At 45.9% G+C, this 22889-nt stretch overlaps 2 protein-coding genes across 2 annotated transcripts in view; one reads left to right on the plus strand and one right to left on the minus strand.

Moving 5' to 3' along the window:
* Positions 1–10626, minus strand: part of EBNA1BP2 (EBNA1 binding protein 2) — a 45501-nt gene extending 34875 nt beyond the window's left edge. Inside the window, exon 1 of the mRNA XM_025389172.1 lies at positions 10545–10626. The gene's annotated coding sequence lies outside the window, so the exon portion shown is untranslated. The remainder of the gene's footprint in view (positions 1–10544) is intronic.
* The window catches only part of CFAP57 (cilia and flagella associated protein 57), a 76055-nt gene that overhangs the window by 26461 nt on the left and 26705 nt on the right, over positions 1–22889 (plus strand). The window contains exons 10-18 of the mRNA XM_025389160.1: positions 2422–2634; positions 4654–4827; positions 10483–10644; positions 14571–14726; positions 16394–16487; positions 17118–17308; positions 17836–18009; positions 19077–19235; positions 22008–22150. Coding sequence (XP_025244945.1) covers positions 2422–2634; positions 4654–4827; positions 10483–10644; positions 14571–14726; positions 16394–16487; positions 17118–17308; positions 17836–18009; positions 19077–19235; positions 22008–22150 — 1466 coding nt within the window. The remainder of the gene's footprint in view (positions 1–2421; positions 2635–4653; positions 4828–10482; positions 10645–14570; positions 14727–16393; positions 16488–17117; positions 17309–17835; positions 18010–19076; positions 19236–22007; positions 22151–22889) is intronic.

A 22889-nucleotide genomic window follows, 5' to 3' on the forward strand; every position in this document is an offset into this window, starting at 1 on the left:
TTTGTTTGTTTGTTTATGTTTCAATTTTTTGTTGGCTGAAGATTTTAGACAATATATTGTAGCAGTTCTGGATATGTGTCCCCCCAGGAGGTTGTTGTTGGTTGGCTGATTATCTGTTTCATGACTTGGCTGAGCTAATTCTGTAAAGTCTGTTTCCCCTGTAGTGTGCAGTGTCTCATATCACTACTCAGATATTTTTCATCTTTTCTTTTAGCCTGGCTACCTAGGGTTGCCCATGAGTTGCCTGAGCTGCTAGTTAGTTATGGATTGTGCATAAACCCCCTTAGCCAGTTAGGTGTTTACCTTTTACTACCAGATTTATGTGTGGCTTGGAAAATGCTATCACAGTTCAGAGAGTCAATGGCTTTTGCATCATGTTCAGCCAGAGACTGGTAGTTTGGATGTCCTCTCTCTTATTGTACATAAGAGGGTACAGCCTTGGGCATGCACAGAGTCTTCCAGGCTGTGAGGGCTGAATATGATTTCTTTTTTTTTTTTTTTTTTTTTTTTGAGATGGAGTCTCGCTCTGTCACCCAGACTGGAGTGCAGTGGCGCTACAAAATACAAAAAATTAGCTGGGCGTGGTGGCGGGCGCCTGATTTCATTTTTAAGCCTGGCTTCCTAGGAGATGCCCCTGGGTTGGGAGAGCTTAATGTTCAGCGTTTGGTGGACTGTTGTGTTTGGTAGGCCCATTGTGCCAGTGAGACTCTGCCCTATGTTAATGGGTCTTTGTGTAGCTTAGGAGATGCTTTCAAGTTTTCCCCATATCCCACTCTGACTGCACCTGAATCAGTACAGCCTAGCACATACATAAGACCTTCCAGCCCCTAGAGTTGTCTGTTATCCCTAAAGGGCTCTTCTTCCCTGTCCCTTTCCCTTGTTCTATCAAAATTCCACTCCTCTGTATCATTTTGCTTACATCCTGGAGTTATCAGCCTCCTCTGAATCACTTTCCACCAAGATCTCCATTGTTTTAGACAATGCCCACAGGCATGGACTTTTCCATGTTCTATTCCAAATAAAGTCAGTCCCCTCAAGCAGAGCTGAGAGCTCCCTGTCTTAGCACCTGACTTTCCCATGGTCAGAACCTTTGCTCCACTGCACCAGAGCTGGGGCGGGGACCTGCTTTTCCAGGAGTAACATCTCACTTCCGTGAGTGACACTTGAGGTGTCTGTGCGTGCGTGCGTGTGTGTATGTGCACGTCTGTAAGCCCCTGGTCTTTTTGGCTTGCCCGTCATGGCTTGGCTCTTTCACTGTATGAGCAAACTGGGTCAGGAATCATTGGGGCACAGTTATTCTCAGTATGCTGAGCTTGGAGTGGAGCTTCTTCCAACAAGTGAGAATGGGCTGGGGGGAAGAGAGTCTGAGCCCTCTCGGCCACACCTGCTTGGAATAGAGCTTCTGCAACATGGGGCTGGGGTAAGAATAAGAAATCCCAGCAGTTTCCCTTTCTAGACTGAAACCATAGCCCAAGACCAGGAGCTATGGGGAGAGGGAGTCGCTTGTCTTGGCCACACCTGCCCAGTGTGCACAGCGGTGAAGTTTCTGGAGCTGAGGCTGTAACAGAGCGAGTCATGGCTCAAATGCTGCAGACCCTGTTCTTACTGGGATTGAGCAGATTTTCTTGAATAAATGTTTTCCCATTTGCTGTATTCCCTGAGGACAATTTCCAGACACATTTTATTTATTTTATTTTAGACAGGGTCTCACTCTGTCACTGACGCCGGAGTACAGTGGTACACTCATAGCTTTTACTGCAGCCTCAACCTCCCCAGTCCAAGCCATCTTCCTGCCTCAGGCACATGCCACCATGACCAGCTTACTATTTTTATGAAGACAGGGTTTCACTATGTTACCCAGGCTATTCTCAAACTGCTGGGCTGAAGTGATCCTCCCACCTCAGCCTCCCAAAGAGTTGGGCCTACAGATGTGATCCACTGCACCCAGCCTTCTAGAGACTTTAAATGATTATTTTTATCATATTTACCAGTTAACCTACATTGTCAGAGAGAAGGTCAAGTTGAGGTCCTTACCCTGCCATTCCAGAAGTCCACTCTCTCTGTCCTACTTTTGCAAGTTTCTGTGAATATATAATTATGTCAAAAATGTTTTGAAAAAACAGCAATAATTGGTTGGTTCTAGCCTTAAGAAACCTGTATGATTCAGTCTTTACGTTCATAACGTGAAAAAGAAATGGGAGTGTCTTTTTTTGCAAGTGTCATAGAAGTAATTTGCAAGTGTCATAGAAAACAGAATGTGTACGTTCACAAGAAGCTACGTTTTGTGCTGACAGAAGGGCCTACAGCAGGAAAGGATGTTCTGCTCAGTCTAGTGGAGCACCTGAGGAGTTTGCACCCTTTTCTGTGTTAGGATGTATGTGTGTATATGCTCTTCACTGGATATGTCTTCCTCTCCTGCAGATTCGCTCAATTGTGTGGAATGCAGATGATAGCAAACTGATTTCTGGTGGCACAGATGGTGCTGTATATGAGTGGAATCTGTCCACAGGAAAGAGAGAGACAGAATGCGTGCTCAAGTCTTGCAGCTACAACTGTGTTACTGTCTCCCCCGATGCCAAAATTATCTTTGCTGTTGGATCAGACCACACCCTCAAGGAGATTGCGGATTCCTCGGTGAGTCTGCCCCTGCCCCGCCTCTGGGCTGCTGCACAGATCTGCAGGGACAGCCTCCCATGCTTACAGCAGAAAGTATGCACGGAATGAGGGCCTCTGTGTACAGGGCCCCTTCTTCCCAAGATAACATCAGGCTCCTCATTCCTTTTGGATTAGCTCCGTTACCGTCACTTCCTGAATTTCCTGCTCAGTTTCCTTCCTGACTGGGTGAAATTGTAAATTGCGGCCTCTTTTTCATTTCTGTTTTACTTGCCGTCTGTAACTTCTCTCCCACCTTCCAGGCATGGAGGTCATGTCATCTCTAAACTGCGCTCTTACCCTTGGTCTGCACTTAACTTTCCTGGGGTAAAAACCTAACTACAGTATGCACTGAGTAACACCAATGATGCACCACACAGACTATAAGATTGTAATGCCATAAGATTATAACGCCAAATTTTCACTGTACTTTTTCTGTTTAGATATACAGATATTTTCCATTGTGTCACAGTTGCCTACAGTATTCAGCATAGTCACGTGCTGTTCAGGTTTGTAACCTAGGAGCAGTAGGCTGTACCACGTAGCCTAGGTGTATAGTAGGCTGTCACAGCTAGGTTTGGGTAAATACACTCCATGATGTGACAAAATAGCCTAACCATGTATCCCATATCAAGCAATGCATGACTGTGCAGTTAGCTGCTATCACCTAGGCTTGCCACTGTATTCTTTTGAAATCCCCAAACTCTGAAACTGTACAGTTACACTAGGCTCCAAATAGTGAAGGGAAAAGAGAGGAGCTCAGCAAGGATGTGTCCTACAAACAAGGGCTGTGCGCTCCTCCAGCTGGCTCCTCCCACTTTTCCTGTGACTGGTGCCTGGGAAAGTGTGTAGATACCACGGCAGCAAGCTAGCCCAAGGCAGGTCTCCCTGGGGCTGGAACACAGTTGACAGTATGGTGACTCTCCTGTGTACTCCCGAGTAGCCCGGTCCTAATTCAATGGCAGCTATCAGTGCTGTGCCAGAATAAAGCCCCTTTAGGGCAAGGCCATGTTTTGCTCCTCTTGGTAGCCCTGCTAGCTGGCACACTGTGTGGTGCACAGTGTTCAATAAATGTGTGTATAGGTGGGTCGGTAGATGAGTGCGTGAATGAGTGAGGGAATGGAGGGGCGCTCTGATAGTATGGTAGTCCCGCCTTATCCACAGTTTCAGTTACCTGTGGTCAACCAAAGTCCAAAAACAGGTGAGTACCATACTGTGAGTAAGGTATTTTGAGACAGAGAAACCACATTCACACAGCTTTTATACGGTATTCATATAACTGTTCTATTTTATTATTAGGTATTATTTATCTCTTACTGGGCCTAATTTATAAATTAAACCATATCATAGTTATGTATGTATAGGAAAAAAACATAGTATATATAGGGTTCAGTACTATCTGTGGTTTCAGGCATCCACTGGGGATCTTGGAACATATCCCTCGAGGATAAGGGGAGACTAATGTATAGTTTTGTTTATGTAATGAGCATTAATAAATGTTGCTGAATACATTTATGACCAGTAGCCCATTCTCATTTTGAAATGCACCCAAGCATAGCAGTCAAAGCAGAGACTGGAGCCCACCTAGGTACATGAGTTGAAGCAAGTCCCTTGTCACACAGATGGTCCATCATCTGTAGACTAGGGATAACAGTAACTGCCTCAGAGGGTTTTGTGAGGATTGAATGAGTTGCAACATGGAGAAGGCACAGAACAGTGCTTGGCACATAGTAGGTGCTATGTGAATATCTCTCTTCACTAGTATTATTCCTAACTCATGAAACTGGTTATTTACCAGCAACACAACAAGGAATATCCAGCTTGCACCGTTTTTTTGTGTGTGTGCTAGGCACTATTCTGGATGCCAAAAGGGATAGAAAAAGCATGTTTTAAAGACAGGTCCCTAGGGATCTGTTAGAGGAGAGGGCGAGAGAGAATGGCACCGGGACATGGAGGCCACAGCTCGACCCCTCACACTGAGCAGAGCTGCCTGTGTCCCAGATCCTTCGAGAGATATCGGCGTTTGACGTCACCTACACCACCATTGTCATCTCGCATTCCGGACGCATGATGTTTGTGGGCACCTCAGTGGGAACCATTCGTGCCATGAAGTACCCTCTGCCTCTGCAGAAGGAATTCAATGAGTACCAGGCCCATGCCGGTCCTATCACCAAGGTGAGTAGGGCCCTCTCCCCAGGAACCCAGTCCCACACCTGCCTGCCACATGCCTTGTTCGTCCCTTCAACCTCCCAATGTCTTTTCTCTCTCCTTAGTCTCTCTTATTTATTCATCCATCATTCATTGAATCACTGTCTATTGACTATGAATATACTCTTTGTTTAAAACTACTTCCAGGAATTGAGCCTAGGAAATCATCAAAGATACACCTAAAAATGTATGTATGACGTTTTCACCATAATATTATGCATAATAAGGGGCCATTTGGTGGATGCCGTAGCTACTGTGAGTGTGGCCTGCACTTGACCACAGCTGCCTCCTTCTCCAGAGAATGGCCCGGACTGAAAGGAGCCATAGCCCTGAAGATTAGCCCCTAAGGGTACAAAAGGCCACCCCAGGGGCAATACCATGAGTACACATTTGTAAATTGTCCTTCCATTCACCCTTCTCATAAAGTAGTGTCTGTGTTCAACAGTCAAAACGTGGAAGCAGCCAAGTGTCCACCGACAGACGAATGCATAAGCAAAAGATGGTATATCTGCACAATGGAACAGTATCCTGCCTAAAAAGGAAGGGAATTCTGCAAAGTGCCACCACATGGATGAACCTTGAGGATGTTATGCTAAATTAAATAAGGCCAGCCACAAAAAGATAAATGCAGTGTGATTCCACTTTTAGGAGATACTTAGAGCAGTCAGAATCACAAAGACAGAGTGGTGGTTGGCAGGGGCTGTGGGACGGGGAATGGGGAGTGATTGTTTCATAGGTATAGAGTTTTGGTTTTACAAGACAAAAGGGTTATGGGGGTGGTTGGTGGCGATGGTTGCACAACATTACAAATGTATTTAATAACATGAACTGTACACTTGAAAATGGTTAAGATAGCAAATTTTACAGAATATGTATTTTACCACAATTTTAAAAATGAAATTAAAAAGAATTATCTTGCATGCTAAATGGTTGCCAAGAAATCATAGTCAATAGTAAATTCAAGGTTATTCATAGTGCAAAAAAAAAAGCAATGTCTATACCTACACTGACCCCCTGAAAAACAGGCACTGGGAAGGTGTGCGTCTCCTCTTCCTTACTCTCGCTTTCTGCAGATTGAATGACATAGACCTGAGGTTTTGAATTATGTCTCAAACTCCATAGTGGCTTACCTGCAACACTAGCTGTATTAAGAAAAGGTTTCTCATTATAAAACAGAACATTCTGTACCAAGCCTGGGCCTTGGGTCTAAAGTAAATTACTACAGCATATTCCCCATCTTCCCTTCAGATCTGCTAAGTTTTGTGGATAAGGAATTTATTTTTCTGATTATAGAAGCAATGCCTGTTTATTTTTAAAATAAAAATCCTTGCCAGGCGCAGTGGCTCACGCCTGTAATCCTAGCACTTTGGAAGCCCAAGGCGGGCAGATGATGAGGTCAGGAGATCAAGACCATCCTGGCTGACACGGTGAAACCCCATCTCTACTAAAAATACAAAAAATTAGCCGGGCGTGGTGGCGGGCGCCTGTAGTCCCAGCTACTCAGGAGGCTGAGGCAGGATAATCACTTGAACCCAGGAGGCGGAGGTTGCAGTGAGCTGAGATGGCGCCACTGCACTCCAGCCTGGGCAACGGAGCGAGACTCTGTCTCAAAAAAACAAACAAACAAAAAAATCCTTATAATAGCATCATCATTTCTTTCATGCATTTACTTCTACATTTCCATGTGTGTGTGTTTTAAATAAAATTAAGATCATACTGTGAGGCCACTCTCGTGACCCGCTTGTTTTTAACTTCACACTACTGTAAGCGTTTGTCCATACAATTAAATATTTCTCAGAAGCATGACTTTAGTAGCTACACAAATATCCTATCCTATGATGGACTGTAACTTACTAACTCTTCTCCTGCAATTAGGCATTTAAATTATCTTATGATCTATAGTGAATAGCGCAGTTTACAAATTTATATTTGCATCTCTGATTCTCTCCTAAGACTAAATTCCTGGAGAGAGAATTCCTGAATTCAAGAGTATTGCCATTCTCAAGATTCTTGACATACTGCTGATTGTGAGAAGACATTTTTCATAGTTAACTCTTTTGTTTTAACTGTTTATATTGAAATACTTACAGGTTTAGAGGAAATTTTAAAGATGGCACAGAGTTCCCATGTACCCCTCACTCAGTTTCCCCCAGTCATTACATCTCCTAGAACGGTAGCAAAATATCAGACCAGAAAATTGACACTGGTCCACACTGTATATGTATTTCTGAATTATTTCTCACATGCAGTTTGTGTAACCACCACTACAATCACAATATAGAACCGTTCCATCCCCACAGAGATCTCCATCTACCCTTTAGAGTCATACCACTCCTCTCAACTACCATCCCTAATCCCTGGCAACCACTAATTTGTTCTTATTTCCATAACTTTTGTCATTTTGAGAATTGCATATGCTATTATACTGTATGTGGCCTTCTCAAAGTGGCTTTTTTATTGATACATAATATTTGTACATATTTATGAAGTACATGTGATATTTTGTTACAGGCATAGAGCGTGTAATGATCAGGTCAGGATATTTAGGGTTTCCATCCACCTCACGTATTTATGATTTCTGTGTGTTGAGGGCATTTCAAGTCCTCTCTTCTAGCAATTTAAAAATATACAATACATTGTTGTTAACTATAGTCGCCTTACTCTGCTATCAAACATTAGAACTTATTTCTTCTTCAACCTGGCACGTGCGTCATGCCTATAATCCCAACACTCTGGAAAGCCAACGCAGCCAGATCACCTGAAGTCAGGAATTTGAGACCAGTCTGGCCAACATGGTGAAACCCCCATCTCTACTAAAAACACAAAAAATTAGCCAGGCATGGTGGTGCAGGCCTGTAATCCCAGCTACACAAGAGGCTGAGGAAGGAGAATTGCTTGAACCTGAGAAGCAGAGGTTACAGTGAGCCGGGAGATCGTGCCACTGCACTCTTAGGCTGGGCAACACAGCAAGACTCTGTCTCAAAAAAAGAAAAGAAAACTGATTTCTTCTATCTAATGTTTGTATCTGTTAACCAATCTCTGTCACCCCACCCACCCATACACTTTTCCCTAGTATCCATCATGCCACTCTCTACCTCCATGAGGTCAACTTTTTTTTTTTTTTTTTTTGAGACAGAGTCTCACTCTGTTGCCCAGGCTGGAGTGCGATGGCACGATCTCAGCTCACTGCAACCACTGCCTCCTGGGTTCAAGCGATTTTTCCACCTCAGCCTCCCAAGTAGCTGGGATTACAGGCACATGCCATCACGCCCAGCTAGAGTCAACATTTTTTAGCTCTCACATATGAATGAGAACATACAATATTTGTTTTTCTGTACCTGACATATTTCACTTAACTTCACGACCTCCAGTTCCATCCATGTTGCTGCAAAAACATGATTTCATTCATTTTTATGGCCAAATAGTATTTCAGTGGGTATATATACCACATTTTCTTTATTCATTCATCCACTGATGGACACTTAGGTTGATTCCATATCTTTACTATTGTAAATAGTGGTACAATAAATATGGGGGGTGGGGTGCAGGTATGCTTTCAATATACTGATTTCCTTTCCTTTAGGTAAATACCCAGTAATGAGATTGCAGGATTGGATGGTAGTTCTATTTTTAGTTTTTTTGAGAAGTCTACATACTGTTTTCCATAGTGGTTGTACTAATTTACCTTCCCACCAACAGTGTATAAGAGTTCTCTTCTCTCCACATTCTTGCCAGAATCTGTTATTTGTTGTATTTGTTGTCTTTTTAATAATACCTACTCTAACTGGGGTAAGATAGTATCTCATTGTGGTTTTGATTTGCATTTCCCTGATGATTAGTGATGTTGAGCATTTTTTCATATGCTTGCTGGCCATTTGTATGTCTTCTTTTGAGAAATGTCTGTTCATGTCCTTAGCCCACTTTTTTTTTCTTTTCTTTTCTTTTCTTTTTTTTTTCTGGACAGAGTCTCGCTCTTGTCGCCCAGGCTGGAATGCAATGGTGCGCTCTCAGCTCACTGCAACCTCCCACTCCTAGGTTCAAGAAATTCTCCTGCCTCAGCCTCCCGAGTAGCTGGGATTACAGGTGCCTGTCACCACGCCCAGCTAATTTTTATATTTTTAATAGGGATGAGGTTGCACCATGTTGGCCAGGCTGGTCTCAAACTCCTGACCTCAGGTGATCCACCCGCCTAGGCCTCCCACCGTGCCGCGATAACAGGTGTGAACCACCACGCCTGCCCCTTAGCTGACTTTTTAATGAGATTTTTAGATTTTTTTGTTTGTTTAATGTTGAGTTTTTTGAGTTCTTTGTGTATTCTGGATATTGGTCTTTTGTCAGAGTAATAGTTTGCAAATATTTTCTCCCATTTGACAGGTTGTCTCTTCACTCTGTCAATTATTTCCCTTGCTGTGCAGAAGCTTTTTAGCTTAATGTCCTGATTGTGGCTTTTTCCACTCAGCTTAATCCCCTTCAAATCCATCCAAGTTGTGTTGTGTATCAATCATAGTTTATTCCTTTTATTGCTGAGCAGTGTTCCACAAAAAGCAAATCACAGTTTGTGTAGCCATTCACCTATTGTAGGATATTTTTAATTTTTTCCAGTTTTCAGCTATTATAAATAAAGCTGCTGGCCGGGCACGGTGGCTCAAGCCTGTAATCCCAGCACTTTGGGAGGCCGAGACGGGCGGATCACGAGGTCAGGAAATCGAGACCATCCTGGCTAACACAGTGAAACCCCGTCTCTACTAAAAAATACAAAAAAAAAACTAGCCGGGCGAGGTGGCGGGCGCCTGTAGTCCAGGCTACTCGGGAGGCTGAGGCAGGAGAATGGCGTGAACCCGGGAGGCGGAGCTTGCAGTGAGCTGAGATCCAGCCACTGCACTCCAGCCTGGGCGACAGAGCGAGACTCCGTCTCAAAAAATAAAAAAATAAAAAAATAAAAATAAAGCTGCTGTGACCAGTCATATACAGGCTTTTGTGTGGAAATAAGTTTTCATTTCTCTGGGATAAATGCCCAGGAGTATAATTGCTGAATCATATGGTAGGTTTTTTTTTTAAACTGCCAAGCTATTTTCCAGAGTGGCTGTACCATTTTCCATTCCCACCAAGAATGTATGAGACCCAGTATCTCTGCATCATTGCCAGCACTTGGTGGTGTGACTGTTTTTTTATTTTAGCTGTTCTAATGGGTGTGGAGTGATATCTCATCATGGTCCTAATTTTGCATTTTCCTAAATGGCTAATAATGTGGAACATCTCTTCATGTGCTTACTTGCCATCTGTATATTTTCCCTGGTGAAATGTCTCCATATCTTTTGTCTGCTTTCTGATTGAATTGTTTGGCTTTTTTACTGTTGAGTTTTTGAGAGTTCCTTATCTATTCTAGATAATAGCTGATTCTTCAGATTCCAAATCCACAGGGAATGTAGACATAACCTTGCTTCTTCTATTCATTAACAGATGCCTGTGAGGGCTCCTGTCTCATTCTTACCTGGGATCTAGTTTACCCCACTGTGAGGCTGTGCCCAGGATTGCATGGGGGGAAGCCTTGCACAACAGCTGGCGCAGCCCTGGTCATCTGTGGCCTTGAAAGCTTCCTGGGCATGACCTTTTTCTCTTCAGATGTTGCTTACCTTTGATGATCAATTCCTGCTGACTGCTGCTGAGGATGGCTGCCTGTTCACCTGGAAGGTCTTTGATAAGGATGGCCGGGGAATCAAGCGAGAGAGGGAGGTGGGCTTTGCCGAAGAGGTGCTTGTGACTAAAACAGACATGGAAGAAAAGGTAAGAACTGGATCTAATGAAGAGGGACATGGAATTCCTTACCAGACTGCATTCAAATGCGGGTCCAGCACCAGGGCCCTCTACAGCCTAACTACACCCTGTGCCCAGTGCAGACCCCCACGGCTCCCTGCACATGCGCTGTCCACACAACCAAGCTCTCCTCCTCACTGCCACTGTCCACCCTACTCTGCCTGTCTTTCTGCCATGTGATCATCTTCACTTACACTGTGCTTTGCTTTTATTCTGTGATCTGGTTTTCCTCTTCCTACTCTTTGAAACCAAGAACAATGAAACATACAGTTCTCTTATGACCAACAGTTTCTAGCACATGCTGAGCACATGGAAGACAATCAATAAATATTTACAAAAGTAAAGTATATTCTCATTTAAATCTCACAACATCTCTCTGAAGAAGATACTGTCATTCTCCCCATGTTTCAAAAAACAAATTAGGAGAGCTTGAGGGACGTGTCCAAAATCAGTGTGCTAATAATTAATAGGACCAGAGTTCTAATCCAGATTTAATCTAGAGCCCCCTCCTTTAATCACCATACCAAAGGAACATCCCTTCCTTCCTGATGATGCAGTAAACATTTCATAAAGGTGCGTTTTGCGGAGATGTGAGTGCATAGCTCTGTGCTATGCTCCCTAAGGGAGAAGCTGAATGGATGATAAACACACAAGGCTCACGGAGAATCACAGAGCTACACAGTCATTGCTGTTTGTCCAGAATCTTAACTGTGTTTATTGAATACCTACCATTTGCTAGGCACTGGGGATGCATGTGTGAAAAGGACAGGTATGGGCCCTGTGACATGACCAGGAAGTTCAGTCAGGTAAGGGATAGAAACAAGTAAAGCCATCAGAGCAGCAATGCAACACTGCCACAAAGCAGAGTGACAAGCCTCTGGCATGTGCTGGAGATCCCTTCTAGAGCTCCCTAGAATTTTCCGCAGGAAAAGCAGCGAGGGAGAAGAGGATGAGGGAGGGCCCCGTGAGAGTGGGGGCCTGACCTGCTGCAGAAGGAACCCCTCCTTTTCTCTGTTATCTTTTCTGTTCTTCCCAGAGGGTAGGGGAAGAGGCCAAATAGGAGACAGCAGGCTAAACCAAAGGCCTGAAGGTGCCCAAGCTGACTTCTGACCACAGTCCCCAGATGGACCTGACAGTACCACTGCCAGGCTGGAAATGACTCGCGCATGTACCGCTCCTTCTTGAAACTCCCTTCTGTCTTACCATCCGTGTGACCACACTCTGTTCCCTGTAAACCTTTCTGACTCCTCCTCCCCACTCCTGTCCTGGCTCTTCCTCCACCTGTCCCTTTAAAAGCATGTTCCCAGAATTCCCAGCTCTCTTTATATTCTATTATAGTCTATGTAACTCTCAGACCATGATTTACCTTCTCTGCCTAGGATTTACAGAGGGGTCTGCTGTGTACCTGACACTATACTAAGGTCTGGGATTATAGAGATAAAAGACACAGAGCATCCTTTAGCTGATAGCCTGGGAAGAGGGCAGAGTATCATAAAGAAGGGAATGAAACGTGCAGCGGAAGGAAGTATCATGAAAGAACGACGCTGTGGGATCACAGGGGAAGGAACTTGGCTCAGGCCAGGTGGTGCCAGAGGACATGAGCCTTGCTCAGAGCCTTCCAGAACAAATAGACAAGGGCCACTGAGCAATAAGCAGTGAGTGTGTGCAGAGGGATGAGGGAGCGGTGATCTGCAAAGCTGCTCCTAGTTAGGGTGTGCCAGAGAGAAGGGCTGAAGATGAAGCTGGAGAGAAACAGGTCAGGGGGGCCTTTTAGACCATGCATTAGGCTGCACATTGTTCATAAGGACCGTTCATAAATTTAAGCTAGGGAACGACTTAATATGATTCGCATCTCAGAGAGATTACTCTGCAGCAACGTGGAGAAGAGATGAAGGAAGGACACTGAACAAGGACCTCAAACACAACATGTCAAAGGCCGGGTCATTCCCATGGATAAATATATCCCACTAGCCAGGGCAGACCCCTGGGGTCATTGATAAGTATTCATTCAGTGCTGACCATGTTGCTAGTTTTATGCTAGGTTCTGGGGATAAAGCGGTGAAGCAAGACAGGCCAAGCCCCACCCTCAGGTACCAGCCCTTCTACCTAGGAGACAGCCTTCATCCATGATCCTTACCTCTCCACCCCACACCCAATCAGGCACTACCCTCTCTAAACTCACTCTCTCCAACCTCTCCATTCCTCTCCGGCCCCCTCCCCTACCTCAGTCCAAACCCTGTCCGTCTCTCACCTAGTCTATGCAGTTGCGCCCCACCCACCCCAGCAACTCATCATCCTGCTTTTGGTCCTTCCTTAATCTAGTCCATGCTGCATACCGCCATGGGAGAGATCTTTATACCACCAAAGTCAGACTGATCAGGTTTGATGAGGACCTTTGGAAGCCCTCTAGGATAAAATCCAAACTTCCTAGCATGGCCTACCAGACCCCTGATGGTCTGACGCAGTCTTGGCTGCCCTTTCCTGTGCATCCCACCTGTGCCATGTCACATGCAGTGAGTGCCCTGGCCAGGCATTCCTGCTCCCTCTTCTCTGACTTTGCATGTGCAATTTGTGCTTATCCTTCATCTCAGTACTTCCTGTGCACCAGATCCTCACTAGTCTGCTGGCCAGAAATGCAGAAATGTGTGTAATTCAGTTCCTTGATATCAAGTCTTTCACAGGTGGTAGAGGAGACAGACCAGAAATGGTGAGATAGGGATGCACGGGGTCTCCCCGTAGGTAAGCAAGAAGAAAACACTGCATTCTGACCCACTCTTGTCATCAACATTAACTTTTTAAGGAAATGAAGGGTGTGTGTATTATAGTATTTTTAGAAAACTTTGGCATCAGTGAGTATGATGGGAGAAGACACTAGGCCGGGTGCAGTGGCTCAGGCCTGTAATCCCAGCACTTTGGGAGGCTGAGGCAGGAGGATTGCTTGAGCCCAGGAGTTTGAGACCAGCCCAGGCAACATAGTGAGACCCCCATCTCTACACAAAATATAAAAATTAACCAGGTGTGGTGGGGCATCCTGCTACTTGGCAGGCTGAGGTGGGAGGATCACTTGAGCCCAGGAGGTCAAGGCTACAGTGAGCCGTGATCACACTGCTGCACTCCAGCCTGGGTGACAGAGTGAAACCAAGTCTTAAAAGAAAAAAAAAAGAAAGAAAAAAGGAAGTATAAGAAGATACTAAGCATAAAAACCAGCAAGACAGAAGAGTTAGGATTTAAAGTAATAAAAGTGAGTCTAAGAAGACATCAAGAGGGACCCAGCTTTGGGCACTTACCACTATTTGTCATAATGTGTTTATCTGACTGCCTCAGTAGACTCTAAGTTCTATGGGGACAGGAGTCATGCTTTAGTAAATATCTTCTGAGATCCTACTCTGTGTTAGACACTGTTCCAGTACTTGGGATATATCAGCAAACAAACCCTACAAAGATTCTGGTCTATGTGGAGCAAGTTCTAATGGGGAAAGAAGAATAAAAATAATAAAATAATAAGTAAGTTATAGAAAGTGCAAGATCTAAGGAAATAAGAAGAAGTAGAGCAGAGTAAGAAAGGTGATGGGTCCCGGGAATGGGAAGGGGTTGCAGAATTAAACAGTGTGGTCCAAGTCAGCCTCATCAAGCAGGAGACGTTTAGGCCGACTTGAAAGAGTTGAGAGCATTACTAGCACAATGTAGTAAGGACTTTTTGAGGATAGAGGAGGAAGCTCATGTGTCTCCTCGTTTTTAGCCGGTGTGTCTTCTGGGGAAAAGATGACAGGTTCCAGTTGAGACACATTGAGTTTGAAGCTAGGCAGAGCTGCAGGTCTCAGGTCAAGGCCGCAGGTTTAAATATTCTGATTCACCCTCACTGTCAGTGTTCTTGATTTTCTGTCCTTCTCCCAAAGGCTCAGGTTATGTTGGAGCTAAAGACTCGTGTGGAGGAATTAAAAATGGAGAATGAGTATCAACTCCGACTAAAGGACATGAACTATTCTGAGAAGATTAAGGAGCTAACAGACAAGTTCATCCAGGAAATGGAGTCCTTGAAAACAAAAAACCAGGTCTGTTTAAGAGACTGACCAACAAGCGCAAATAACAAGAAATTTCCACTTTCAAGACAGGACTGTCATATACTGCCCAAGCTATGCTCAAACAGTAAGATATGTGAAAATGTCCAATTTTAAAGCATAGTTGTTGATATCAGAAATGCCGGGCACAGTGGCTGACGCCTACAATCCCAGCACTTTGGGAGGCCAAGGCGGGCGGGTCACTTGAGGTCGGGAGTTCGAGACCAGCCTGGCCAACGTGGTCCAGCCTGGGCAACAGAGACTCTATCTAAAAACATAAATAAATAAATATGCTTACAATCAATTGCTAAGTGAAAAAAAAAGCAGAATATAAACCACTTTATGGTGAATGGTATTAATCGGTATTAGTGGTATTAACAGATTAATTAATCTATAGTAGTAAAATACATATAGAAAATAGATAACAGTATAATTATCTCTGGAAGTTGAGATTGCAGATAATTTAAATTTTGTTTTTTATCCTTTATGTAATTTCTAAATTCTCTACAATGAGAATTATGATTAGGAGAAACTTATTTAAAAACAAAATGAAAAGAAAAGAAAAAGCAAGAAGATAAGAAAATCAAAGCATAGATGGAGAATAACTAGCAGAATTCCTGGGTTGTCAGGAAGTTAAATAAAATTAGTCTACATGGCCTTTACATAGTTAGATTTGGTCCGGGACTCTCCCAGATTCTTTTCTTTGTTCTACACAAATCTGGACACCTATCTAAAATCCCCTCTGGGCAAGGTGGCTCACCCCTATAATCCTGACACTTTAGAAGGCCTAGGCAGGAGGATTGCTTGCATCTGAGAGCTTGAGACCAGCATGGTTAACATAGTGAGACCCTGTCTCCAACATAAAATTAAAAATGAGTCTGCCATGCTGGCATGTGCCCGTAGTTCTAGCTACTTGGGAGGCTGCGATGGGAGGATTGCTTGAGCCTGAGAGGTGGAGGCTGCAGTGAGTCATGATCTCACCACTGCACTCCAGCCTGGATGACAGAGTGAAGCCCTGTCCCTCACCCCCTAAAAAAATTCCCAATTATGTGCTTGAGGGATATTTGTTTCTTTAATGTCTATGGGTCATAAAGTTTTGCTAAAAAAAAGAAAGAAAAACCTTGGCTATTAATTGTATTAATTAATTCATTTTATAATTTTATTCTTTTAGCCAACAGTTATTTGGTGCTGTATATAAGCCAGGTGCAAAGTTAGGTCCTGAAGATGGCACACCACCTCCAACTCGCCCCCCAAGCCTGAAAGCTTTCCTGCTCAGTTAAAGAAAACACTTGCTCAGAAGCTTTACCCATGAACACACCCAAGGATTTCATTGACAGCAATGTGCCGGCAACAGAGGATTCAAATGAATCCCTACTTTTTCATCCAGAAGTCCTTTTGACACGTGTCCAAAACTGAACTCATCATTGACAAACCCATTTAGTAGCAAGAATAGAAATAGGAACAGTATAGAGCTTTTCCAGCAGAATATAACATAAATAAAAGGTGACAATGTGGTTGTTGCTTCATAGAACAGTGCTTGGTGCAAAATAAGGGCTTGAGAAATGTTTGTGAGTGAAGAAGGGTGTAACTTGTAAAGTCAGTTCTTGCCCTCATAGTGCTTTCAGCAGATGTGTGTAAATGAGGACATGTGACTGTTTTAGGTCTTAAGAACAGAAAAAGAAAAGCAGGATGTTTATCACCGTGAGCACATAGAAGACCTCCTAGACAAGCAAAGCCGGGAACTGCAAGACCTGGGTGAGCCCACAAGTAGAGGCCTCGTTGGTTAGGGTTGGAAGAGCTACGTTATGGGGAAACACTTGAGAGTCCCCCAGACACGGTAGAAGTCTCAGGGAATATAGCTCTGTCTAAAAACAGGCTACGTGTATCCCCTGGAACTCACGGTGGTTTTTACTCATTCACTCAGCACATTAAACACCTATTGCATGAAAGTAGGAGACATGGAAAAGTTCAAGTTTGGAACCTGACAGTCTTGCCTTGGGTCCCAGGCTCACCACGTACTTGCCAGGTGCTCTAGGGAGTCACCTCACCTTACCGAGCCTCACTTTACTCTTCTATAAAGTGGGGGTCCTAACACCTAGTTTTCACACTCAGGATATCCTTCTTGGCCCTGAGTCCCCAGATACCACTCTGTGCTTTCCTGGAAACTTTTCTTCCCAGAGCAGGCAGGTAGGGAGTTTGGCTACCGGATGAGATGACGGGATGAGGGGGTGGCGGTGAGGAAGCCAGGCAGGCATTTGAATCTTGGCTCTGGAGGCAGCTGCTCCAGCTGGTGCTGGAAGGAATGGGAAAGTGCCCAAGGCTCCTGGGTGTCCCTGAGGCGGGTGCTGCTCTGCCACCTTAAATACCTTCCTTGCTTCTCTCCAGAATGTTGCAACAACCAAAAGTTGCTTCTAGAATATGAGAAGTACCAGGAGCTGCAGCTCAAGTCCCAGAGGATGCAGGAAGAGTATGAAAAGCAGCTCCGGGATAATGATGAGACCAAGAGCCAGGCCCTGGAGGAGCTGACTGAGTTTTACGAGGCCAAACTGCAGGAGAAAACCACCCTTCTGGAAGAGGTACTCACAGGAAGCCATGCTGTGCCTCCCTTTCCCAGAGAAAAGCCGCCGTTCACTCAGATCTCCATGGCATAGCCACTGTCTGCCAGGATGTGTTGTACACGGGGACAGACATGGTTTCTACCGCCAAGGAACTTGTATCTAATGGGAGAGAGAGCCAAATAACATCGCAAATAAATATAACGTTACGATTGTCACAAGTTCTGTGAGAGAAAAATATGGGAAGCCTGGGTTTCCAGTGAACAAGACCAAAGGAGAACAGGGATGGGGTGTTGGAAAGGTTGGGGTTGAAGTGGTGGAGCATGAGGCCTGATTTGGTAGGAAAAGAGGGGAGGCAGGAAGAGAGGACAGACGGGAAGAAGGTGGACAGGTCAAGGGCCCTGTGGCCATGGTCTCCGTTTCTGGAATGGCACTCACCTCCCACTCCTTGGGACAGGTCCCCATGCTCATCTCACCTCAAGCCCTGTGGGCACAAAGGTGCGGGAGTCCCTTCTCCCCTGACCACACGCCCATTCTCTCCGAGCCAGGCACAGGAAGACGTCAGGCAGCAGCTGCGGGAATTTGAAGAGACCAAGAAGCAGATTGAAGAAGATGAAGACCGAGAAATCCAAGATATCAAAACCAAGTATGAGAAAAAGCTTCGGGATGAAAAGGAATCAAACTTGCGGCTCAAGGGAGAAACAGGCATCATGAGGAAGAAGGTAGCAGGCTGTTCTCCCAGAGACCTGGGGTGGGCGAGGGTGTTGCAGAGAAAGCTGGGGTGGGTGGACTGACCAGCCTGGGGGGCCTGGCCAGGGTCCTGCCTGTCCCCATCTTCAGCAAGCAGGCCGGGAGAAGAGCACGAGCCAGCGCACACTCACGCAGACGGACCCTCCCCACCACGCCCTCAGAAAGGCAGCCACACGGGCTTCCCTGCTCTCCTTTTCACAGATTATTGGGGTTCCCTGTGTGCAGATAGAGGCTTTCTAGTTTTCACTTATTGGCAAGTAGGATTCAGTCAGTGTTTTCCGAGCTAGCCCTCCGATGGAAATGGAAATGGAAATAAGGTCTTCTGGGGATGAGGTAGATGAAGTCTTGGCCTGGGGGCATCCTCAGGCTCTTGGTCCAGGGAGTCGTGGGCGGCTCCCGTTCAGCACTACGGGTGGAAGAGGGAACGGGGGTGTAGGATGCTTAGTTTATGAAGTGAGGAAGATGTTTTTAGTTCACTCACCATCGAGGGTGAGGGAGGATTCAACTCAGTTTCCCCAAAACATTTAGCCCTGGAGAAGCTAAGTTCAAAGCAAGCTCGAGTTCCTTCCTATTAGAAAGCACACTAGTAAATCCAGGGGACAATCAGTCTTCCCTTCTTGGTCATGGCTAAGATGGCTCATCAGTTAGAGCCCACTTTCTGTGACCTTGATGCAGGGTGGATCCCAGCCTTTCAAGATGAGTGTGGTCACAGAAGTCTCTGGTCCACTTGGCGCACCGGTCTCCAGAACCTCTTGTGAAGACAGTCAGTCCTCTCACAGGGGAATGGGCCTGGATGTTATGGGACAAATACTACATCATCCATTTGGCCTGGGAAATTCCTGAACTGTCCCAAATTCTCCAAATATTCATTCCTAAAATCCCAGAAATGTTGAGTGCTAAGTGTTTTCAGGCCACAGAAGGTGGGGTGATTCAGATCACAGTTGGCCAGTGGTAGGGAACCCCTTACATTGAGGCAGTGGGAGGAATGGAGATGAGTTCTGACTTTAGTGGTCTTTGTTGTTGCCGTTCGCTTTTCTAGTTCAGCAGCCTGCAGAAGGAGATTGAAGAACGAACCAATGACATCGAGACCCTAAAAGGAGAGCAGGTGAAGCTGCAAGGAGTCATTAAGTCTCTGGAGAAGGATATCCAAGGCCTCAAGCGAGAGATCCAGGAAAGAGACGAGACTATTCAGGACAAGGTGACAGCTCTCCTTCTGTCCTCCCTCAGCTATGGCCAGATGGGCCAAGGCAAGGAAGGCAAAGCTCAGGGGAGAGAGGGTCCCTAGCTTCTCAGGACGCATTTCTTTAACTCAATGGGGGAACCAGCGGTCAATGAAGCGCCTCTTGTGTGTTTGGCGCTGGGCTAATCGCTATCAACACATCGCATTCAGTTCTGCCAACAACCCAGGGGGCCTGAGAACCCAGTGTTATGGTTCGGGAAGCTGAACTCCAAGAGGCTGGGTATCTCGCGCAGGGGTCACACACTTCAATAGGTGACGGGCTGCAAGAAGAACCTGAGTCAGCTGACTCCACTGCTCCAGGCATCCTCAGAGGCGCTCCCCCATGGACTGGGGGCAGCTCACTTGCCACACTGCCCACGTGGTCCCTGTGTCGCAGTGGGACTCTCCTGGGGTTGACCCTGTCCAGGAGGCTGCTTCTACTTTGGGGATGCCTTTCTTCCAAAACACTCAGATGACAGAGACATCACATTCTGTGGGGCAGACCATGTAGTATCATCCTCCTGAGCACATCCAGATTCCGTGCCCTCCTTTCCATCGCCTCTGCCACTATGGCCCAAGGCAGGAGGAATTCTCCAAGGGCTGAGAACATGGGCTTCAGTGTTAGGGAACTAGGTCTGGCACAGGTTCCATTTACTGGCCATTGCACCTCGAGCAACTTCTCTCAGCCTTCATTTTCTCACCTATAAAATGGGGATGATCACCACCTCAAGGGGTCTTGTAAGGATGACATGGGATCATGCCTAGATGTCATTTCTGCATGTGAGTGTCAGTGTATGAATCTGGGCTTTTTGTTTTTATTTTATTTTATTTTATTTTATTTTTTAGGGAGGATCCAAAGTTCTGTTCAGATTCTCAAAGGGGGCTTTGACAAGAAAGAGATGAAGGCCTCCTCCCCTAGAAAATGGCAACAGCCTCCTAAGCAGTCTAATGGCCTCATTTCCCACCTTCCATCACCATGGACTGGCAGGGTGCAGGTGCAATGCCGCCACTCTCCTGCTCAAAGCCCTTACAGCTCCCCATTGCTACAGCAGGGGTCAGCACGCTCTTTCTGTAAAGGCCTAGGTAGTAAATATTTTTGGCTTTGGAGGCAATGTGGTCTGTCTCAACGAATCAACATGAATCAACACCGCTGCTGTAGAGTGAAACCACCCATAAACAAAACATTAATGAATGAACTTGGCTGTGTTCCAATAAAGCTTTACAGAAATAGACGGCAGGCCAAATGTGGCCCATAGGCTGTAGTTTGCCAGCCCATTGCCTAGGAGATAAATTCTGAATTCTTTCCCCCAACACGAAGACCCTCACCTCCCTCCTCTATTTCCCCAGCCTCACCTCTCACTTCCCCCATGAACCACCACTTGGCTCTCAAGCCAGTCATTCTCAGCACCCTCAATATATACTTTGCCTTCTGTGCTTTCCTCTTTTACAACATTTGTCACGTTTTAGGCTTAGATTTGCTTCTGTATCTTCTTTCCCAGCTAGTGTTTTCTTTTAAGGCCAAGGGACTGTGCTGTATTTATATTTGGAAACCCAATACTTGGCAAAAGATCTTCATTCAGTAAATGTTTGAGAGATGGATATATTTATGTTCTGATTACTATCACCATGCAACGAATTAACCTTAAAACTTAGTGATTGAGGCCAGGCGTGGTGGCTCACGCCTGTAATCCCAACACTTTGGGAGGCAGAGGCAGGTGGATCATTGAGGTCAGGAGTTCAAGATCAGCCTGGCCAACATGGTGAAACGCTGTCTCTACTAAAAATACAAAAATTAGCCGGGAGTGGTGGCACATGCCTGTAATCCCAGCTACTCAGGAGGCTGAGGCAAGAGAATCACATGAACGTGGAAGACAGAGTTTGCAGTGAGCCGAGATCTTGCCACTGCACTCCAGCCTGGGTGACAGAGTCAGACCCTGTCTCAAAAGGAAAAACTTAGTGATTGAAAGCAACTATTTTATTCTGCTCACAGGTTCCACAGGTCTGGAATCTGGACAGGGTACCACAGAGTGGCTTATCTCTGTCCCCGATGTCTGGGGCCTCAGCTGGGACTACTGGGGGTGACTCAAAACAGCTGGAGGCTGGAAGATCAACATCCAATGTGGCTTCTTCAGTCACATGTCTGGCACCTTGGCAGGGATGTCTGGGAGGCTAGGCTCAGCTGGGTCTTTTGACCAGAGTCCCTAATGTGCCCACCAGCCTGGATGTCTCAGTGTAGTTGGACTTCTTACATAGCAGATGGCCTCCCCCAGAGCAGGTGTCCCAAGAGAGCCAGGTAAACACTGCTTGGCCTTTTTCGGCCTAGCCTTGGAAGCCACACAGTCTCCCTTCTGTTGCATTATTTGGGTTATGAACAAGTCACTAGTCCAGGCAAATGCAAGGGAAGGGGATTTACTTCCACCTCCTGATGGAGAAGCAGCAAGGTCACGCTGGAGAACAGCTGGAGTGTGGGGTGGGAGACGCTGTGGGGGCCATCGTTGGAAAATGCCATTGTTCACAACCTAATATGAATGAGTGAGTGAATGCATGAGAGTCCTGGTACAGAAGCTGAGGGGTCTGTGCTGTAGCCCCGTGGGGAGAGTGCCAGCCTCTGTACTGACGAAGAGAGGAGAGGAGTCTCCTGGTTGACCTCTTCAACCGGGAGAGTCACAGGCTTCGTGCTCTTTGCCCTAAAGGGCTGCAGTATACCAAAGCCTTACGATATCTCTCACTTCTGTCTCTTCTCACCCCCAGGAGAAGCGAATTTATGATCTGAAAAAGAAAAATCAAGAACTGGGGAAATTCAAGTTTGTGCTTGACTACAAAATAAAGGAGCTGAAGAAGCAAATAGAACCTCGAGAAAATGAGATCAGGGTGATGAAGGAACAGATTCAGGAGGTGAGAAGCCATTTGCAACACTCTGGCCTCTCAGACCCTCTGTCTCTTCTTCCACGATTGGCTAGCTGGCCTCAGGGACTGAGAGGAAGCTCTCCTCACAGTCCTCTCTGCTCCCAAGGTGTATGCAGCCTCCAGTCCACAGCGGTGCAACTGGGAAGGCCGTGGCCCTACTGCAGGCTCAGCTGTCCAAAAGCAAATCGCTTGGGAGTTAACTTGCTGCAGGACCTGGAGATGGGCTTTGGCCCTACCCGTGCCTCCGTGTGCAGTGTTCTGTGCCCTCCTAAGGGAGACGCAGCTATTGGGCATTTGGCCACCAGAGGGCAGTGTGTACTCAGCCAACAGGCTATCCTTCTGGTTCAACGTTTGTTCTCAAACTGGAAATGTTGGTTGAGACCCTAGGCGAGGCCATGGTGTTTGGACTTCATCTGATAAGGAATGAGAAGTCATCAGAGGCTCTTGAGCAGAAGAGTGACATAATTAAGAATGTGTTCTGGGAAGCAAACAGGATGGAGGTAGAGAGGCGAGATTAGAAGCAAGATCAACTGGACAAGGGTTTCTGAGAATCCTGTAAGGTCTCCCGTCCCCCCGCACATACCACCTTTCCCTGCAACATGTGTTTCCCCATCAGCCTCCCCTGCTGGACTGACAGTGGAGTCCATGTTGATCTAAAACTGAATTCTTGATTTTTCTCTCCCGCTTCCTCCAGTTTTCCCTTTCTCAGTTAGTGGTCCATGATCC

The sequence above is a fragment of the Theropithecus gelada genome, chromosome 1 (genome assembly GCF_003255815.1).
Source record: "Theropithecus gelada isolate Dixy chromosome 1, Tgel_1.0, whole genome shotgun sequence".
Lineage (NCBI taxonomy): Eukaryota > Metazoa > Chordata > Mammalia > Primates > Cercopithecidae > Theropithecus > Theropithecus gelada.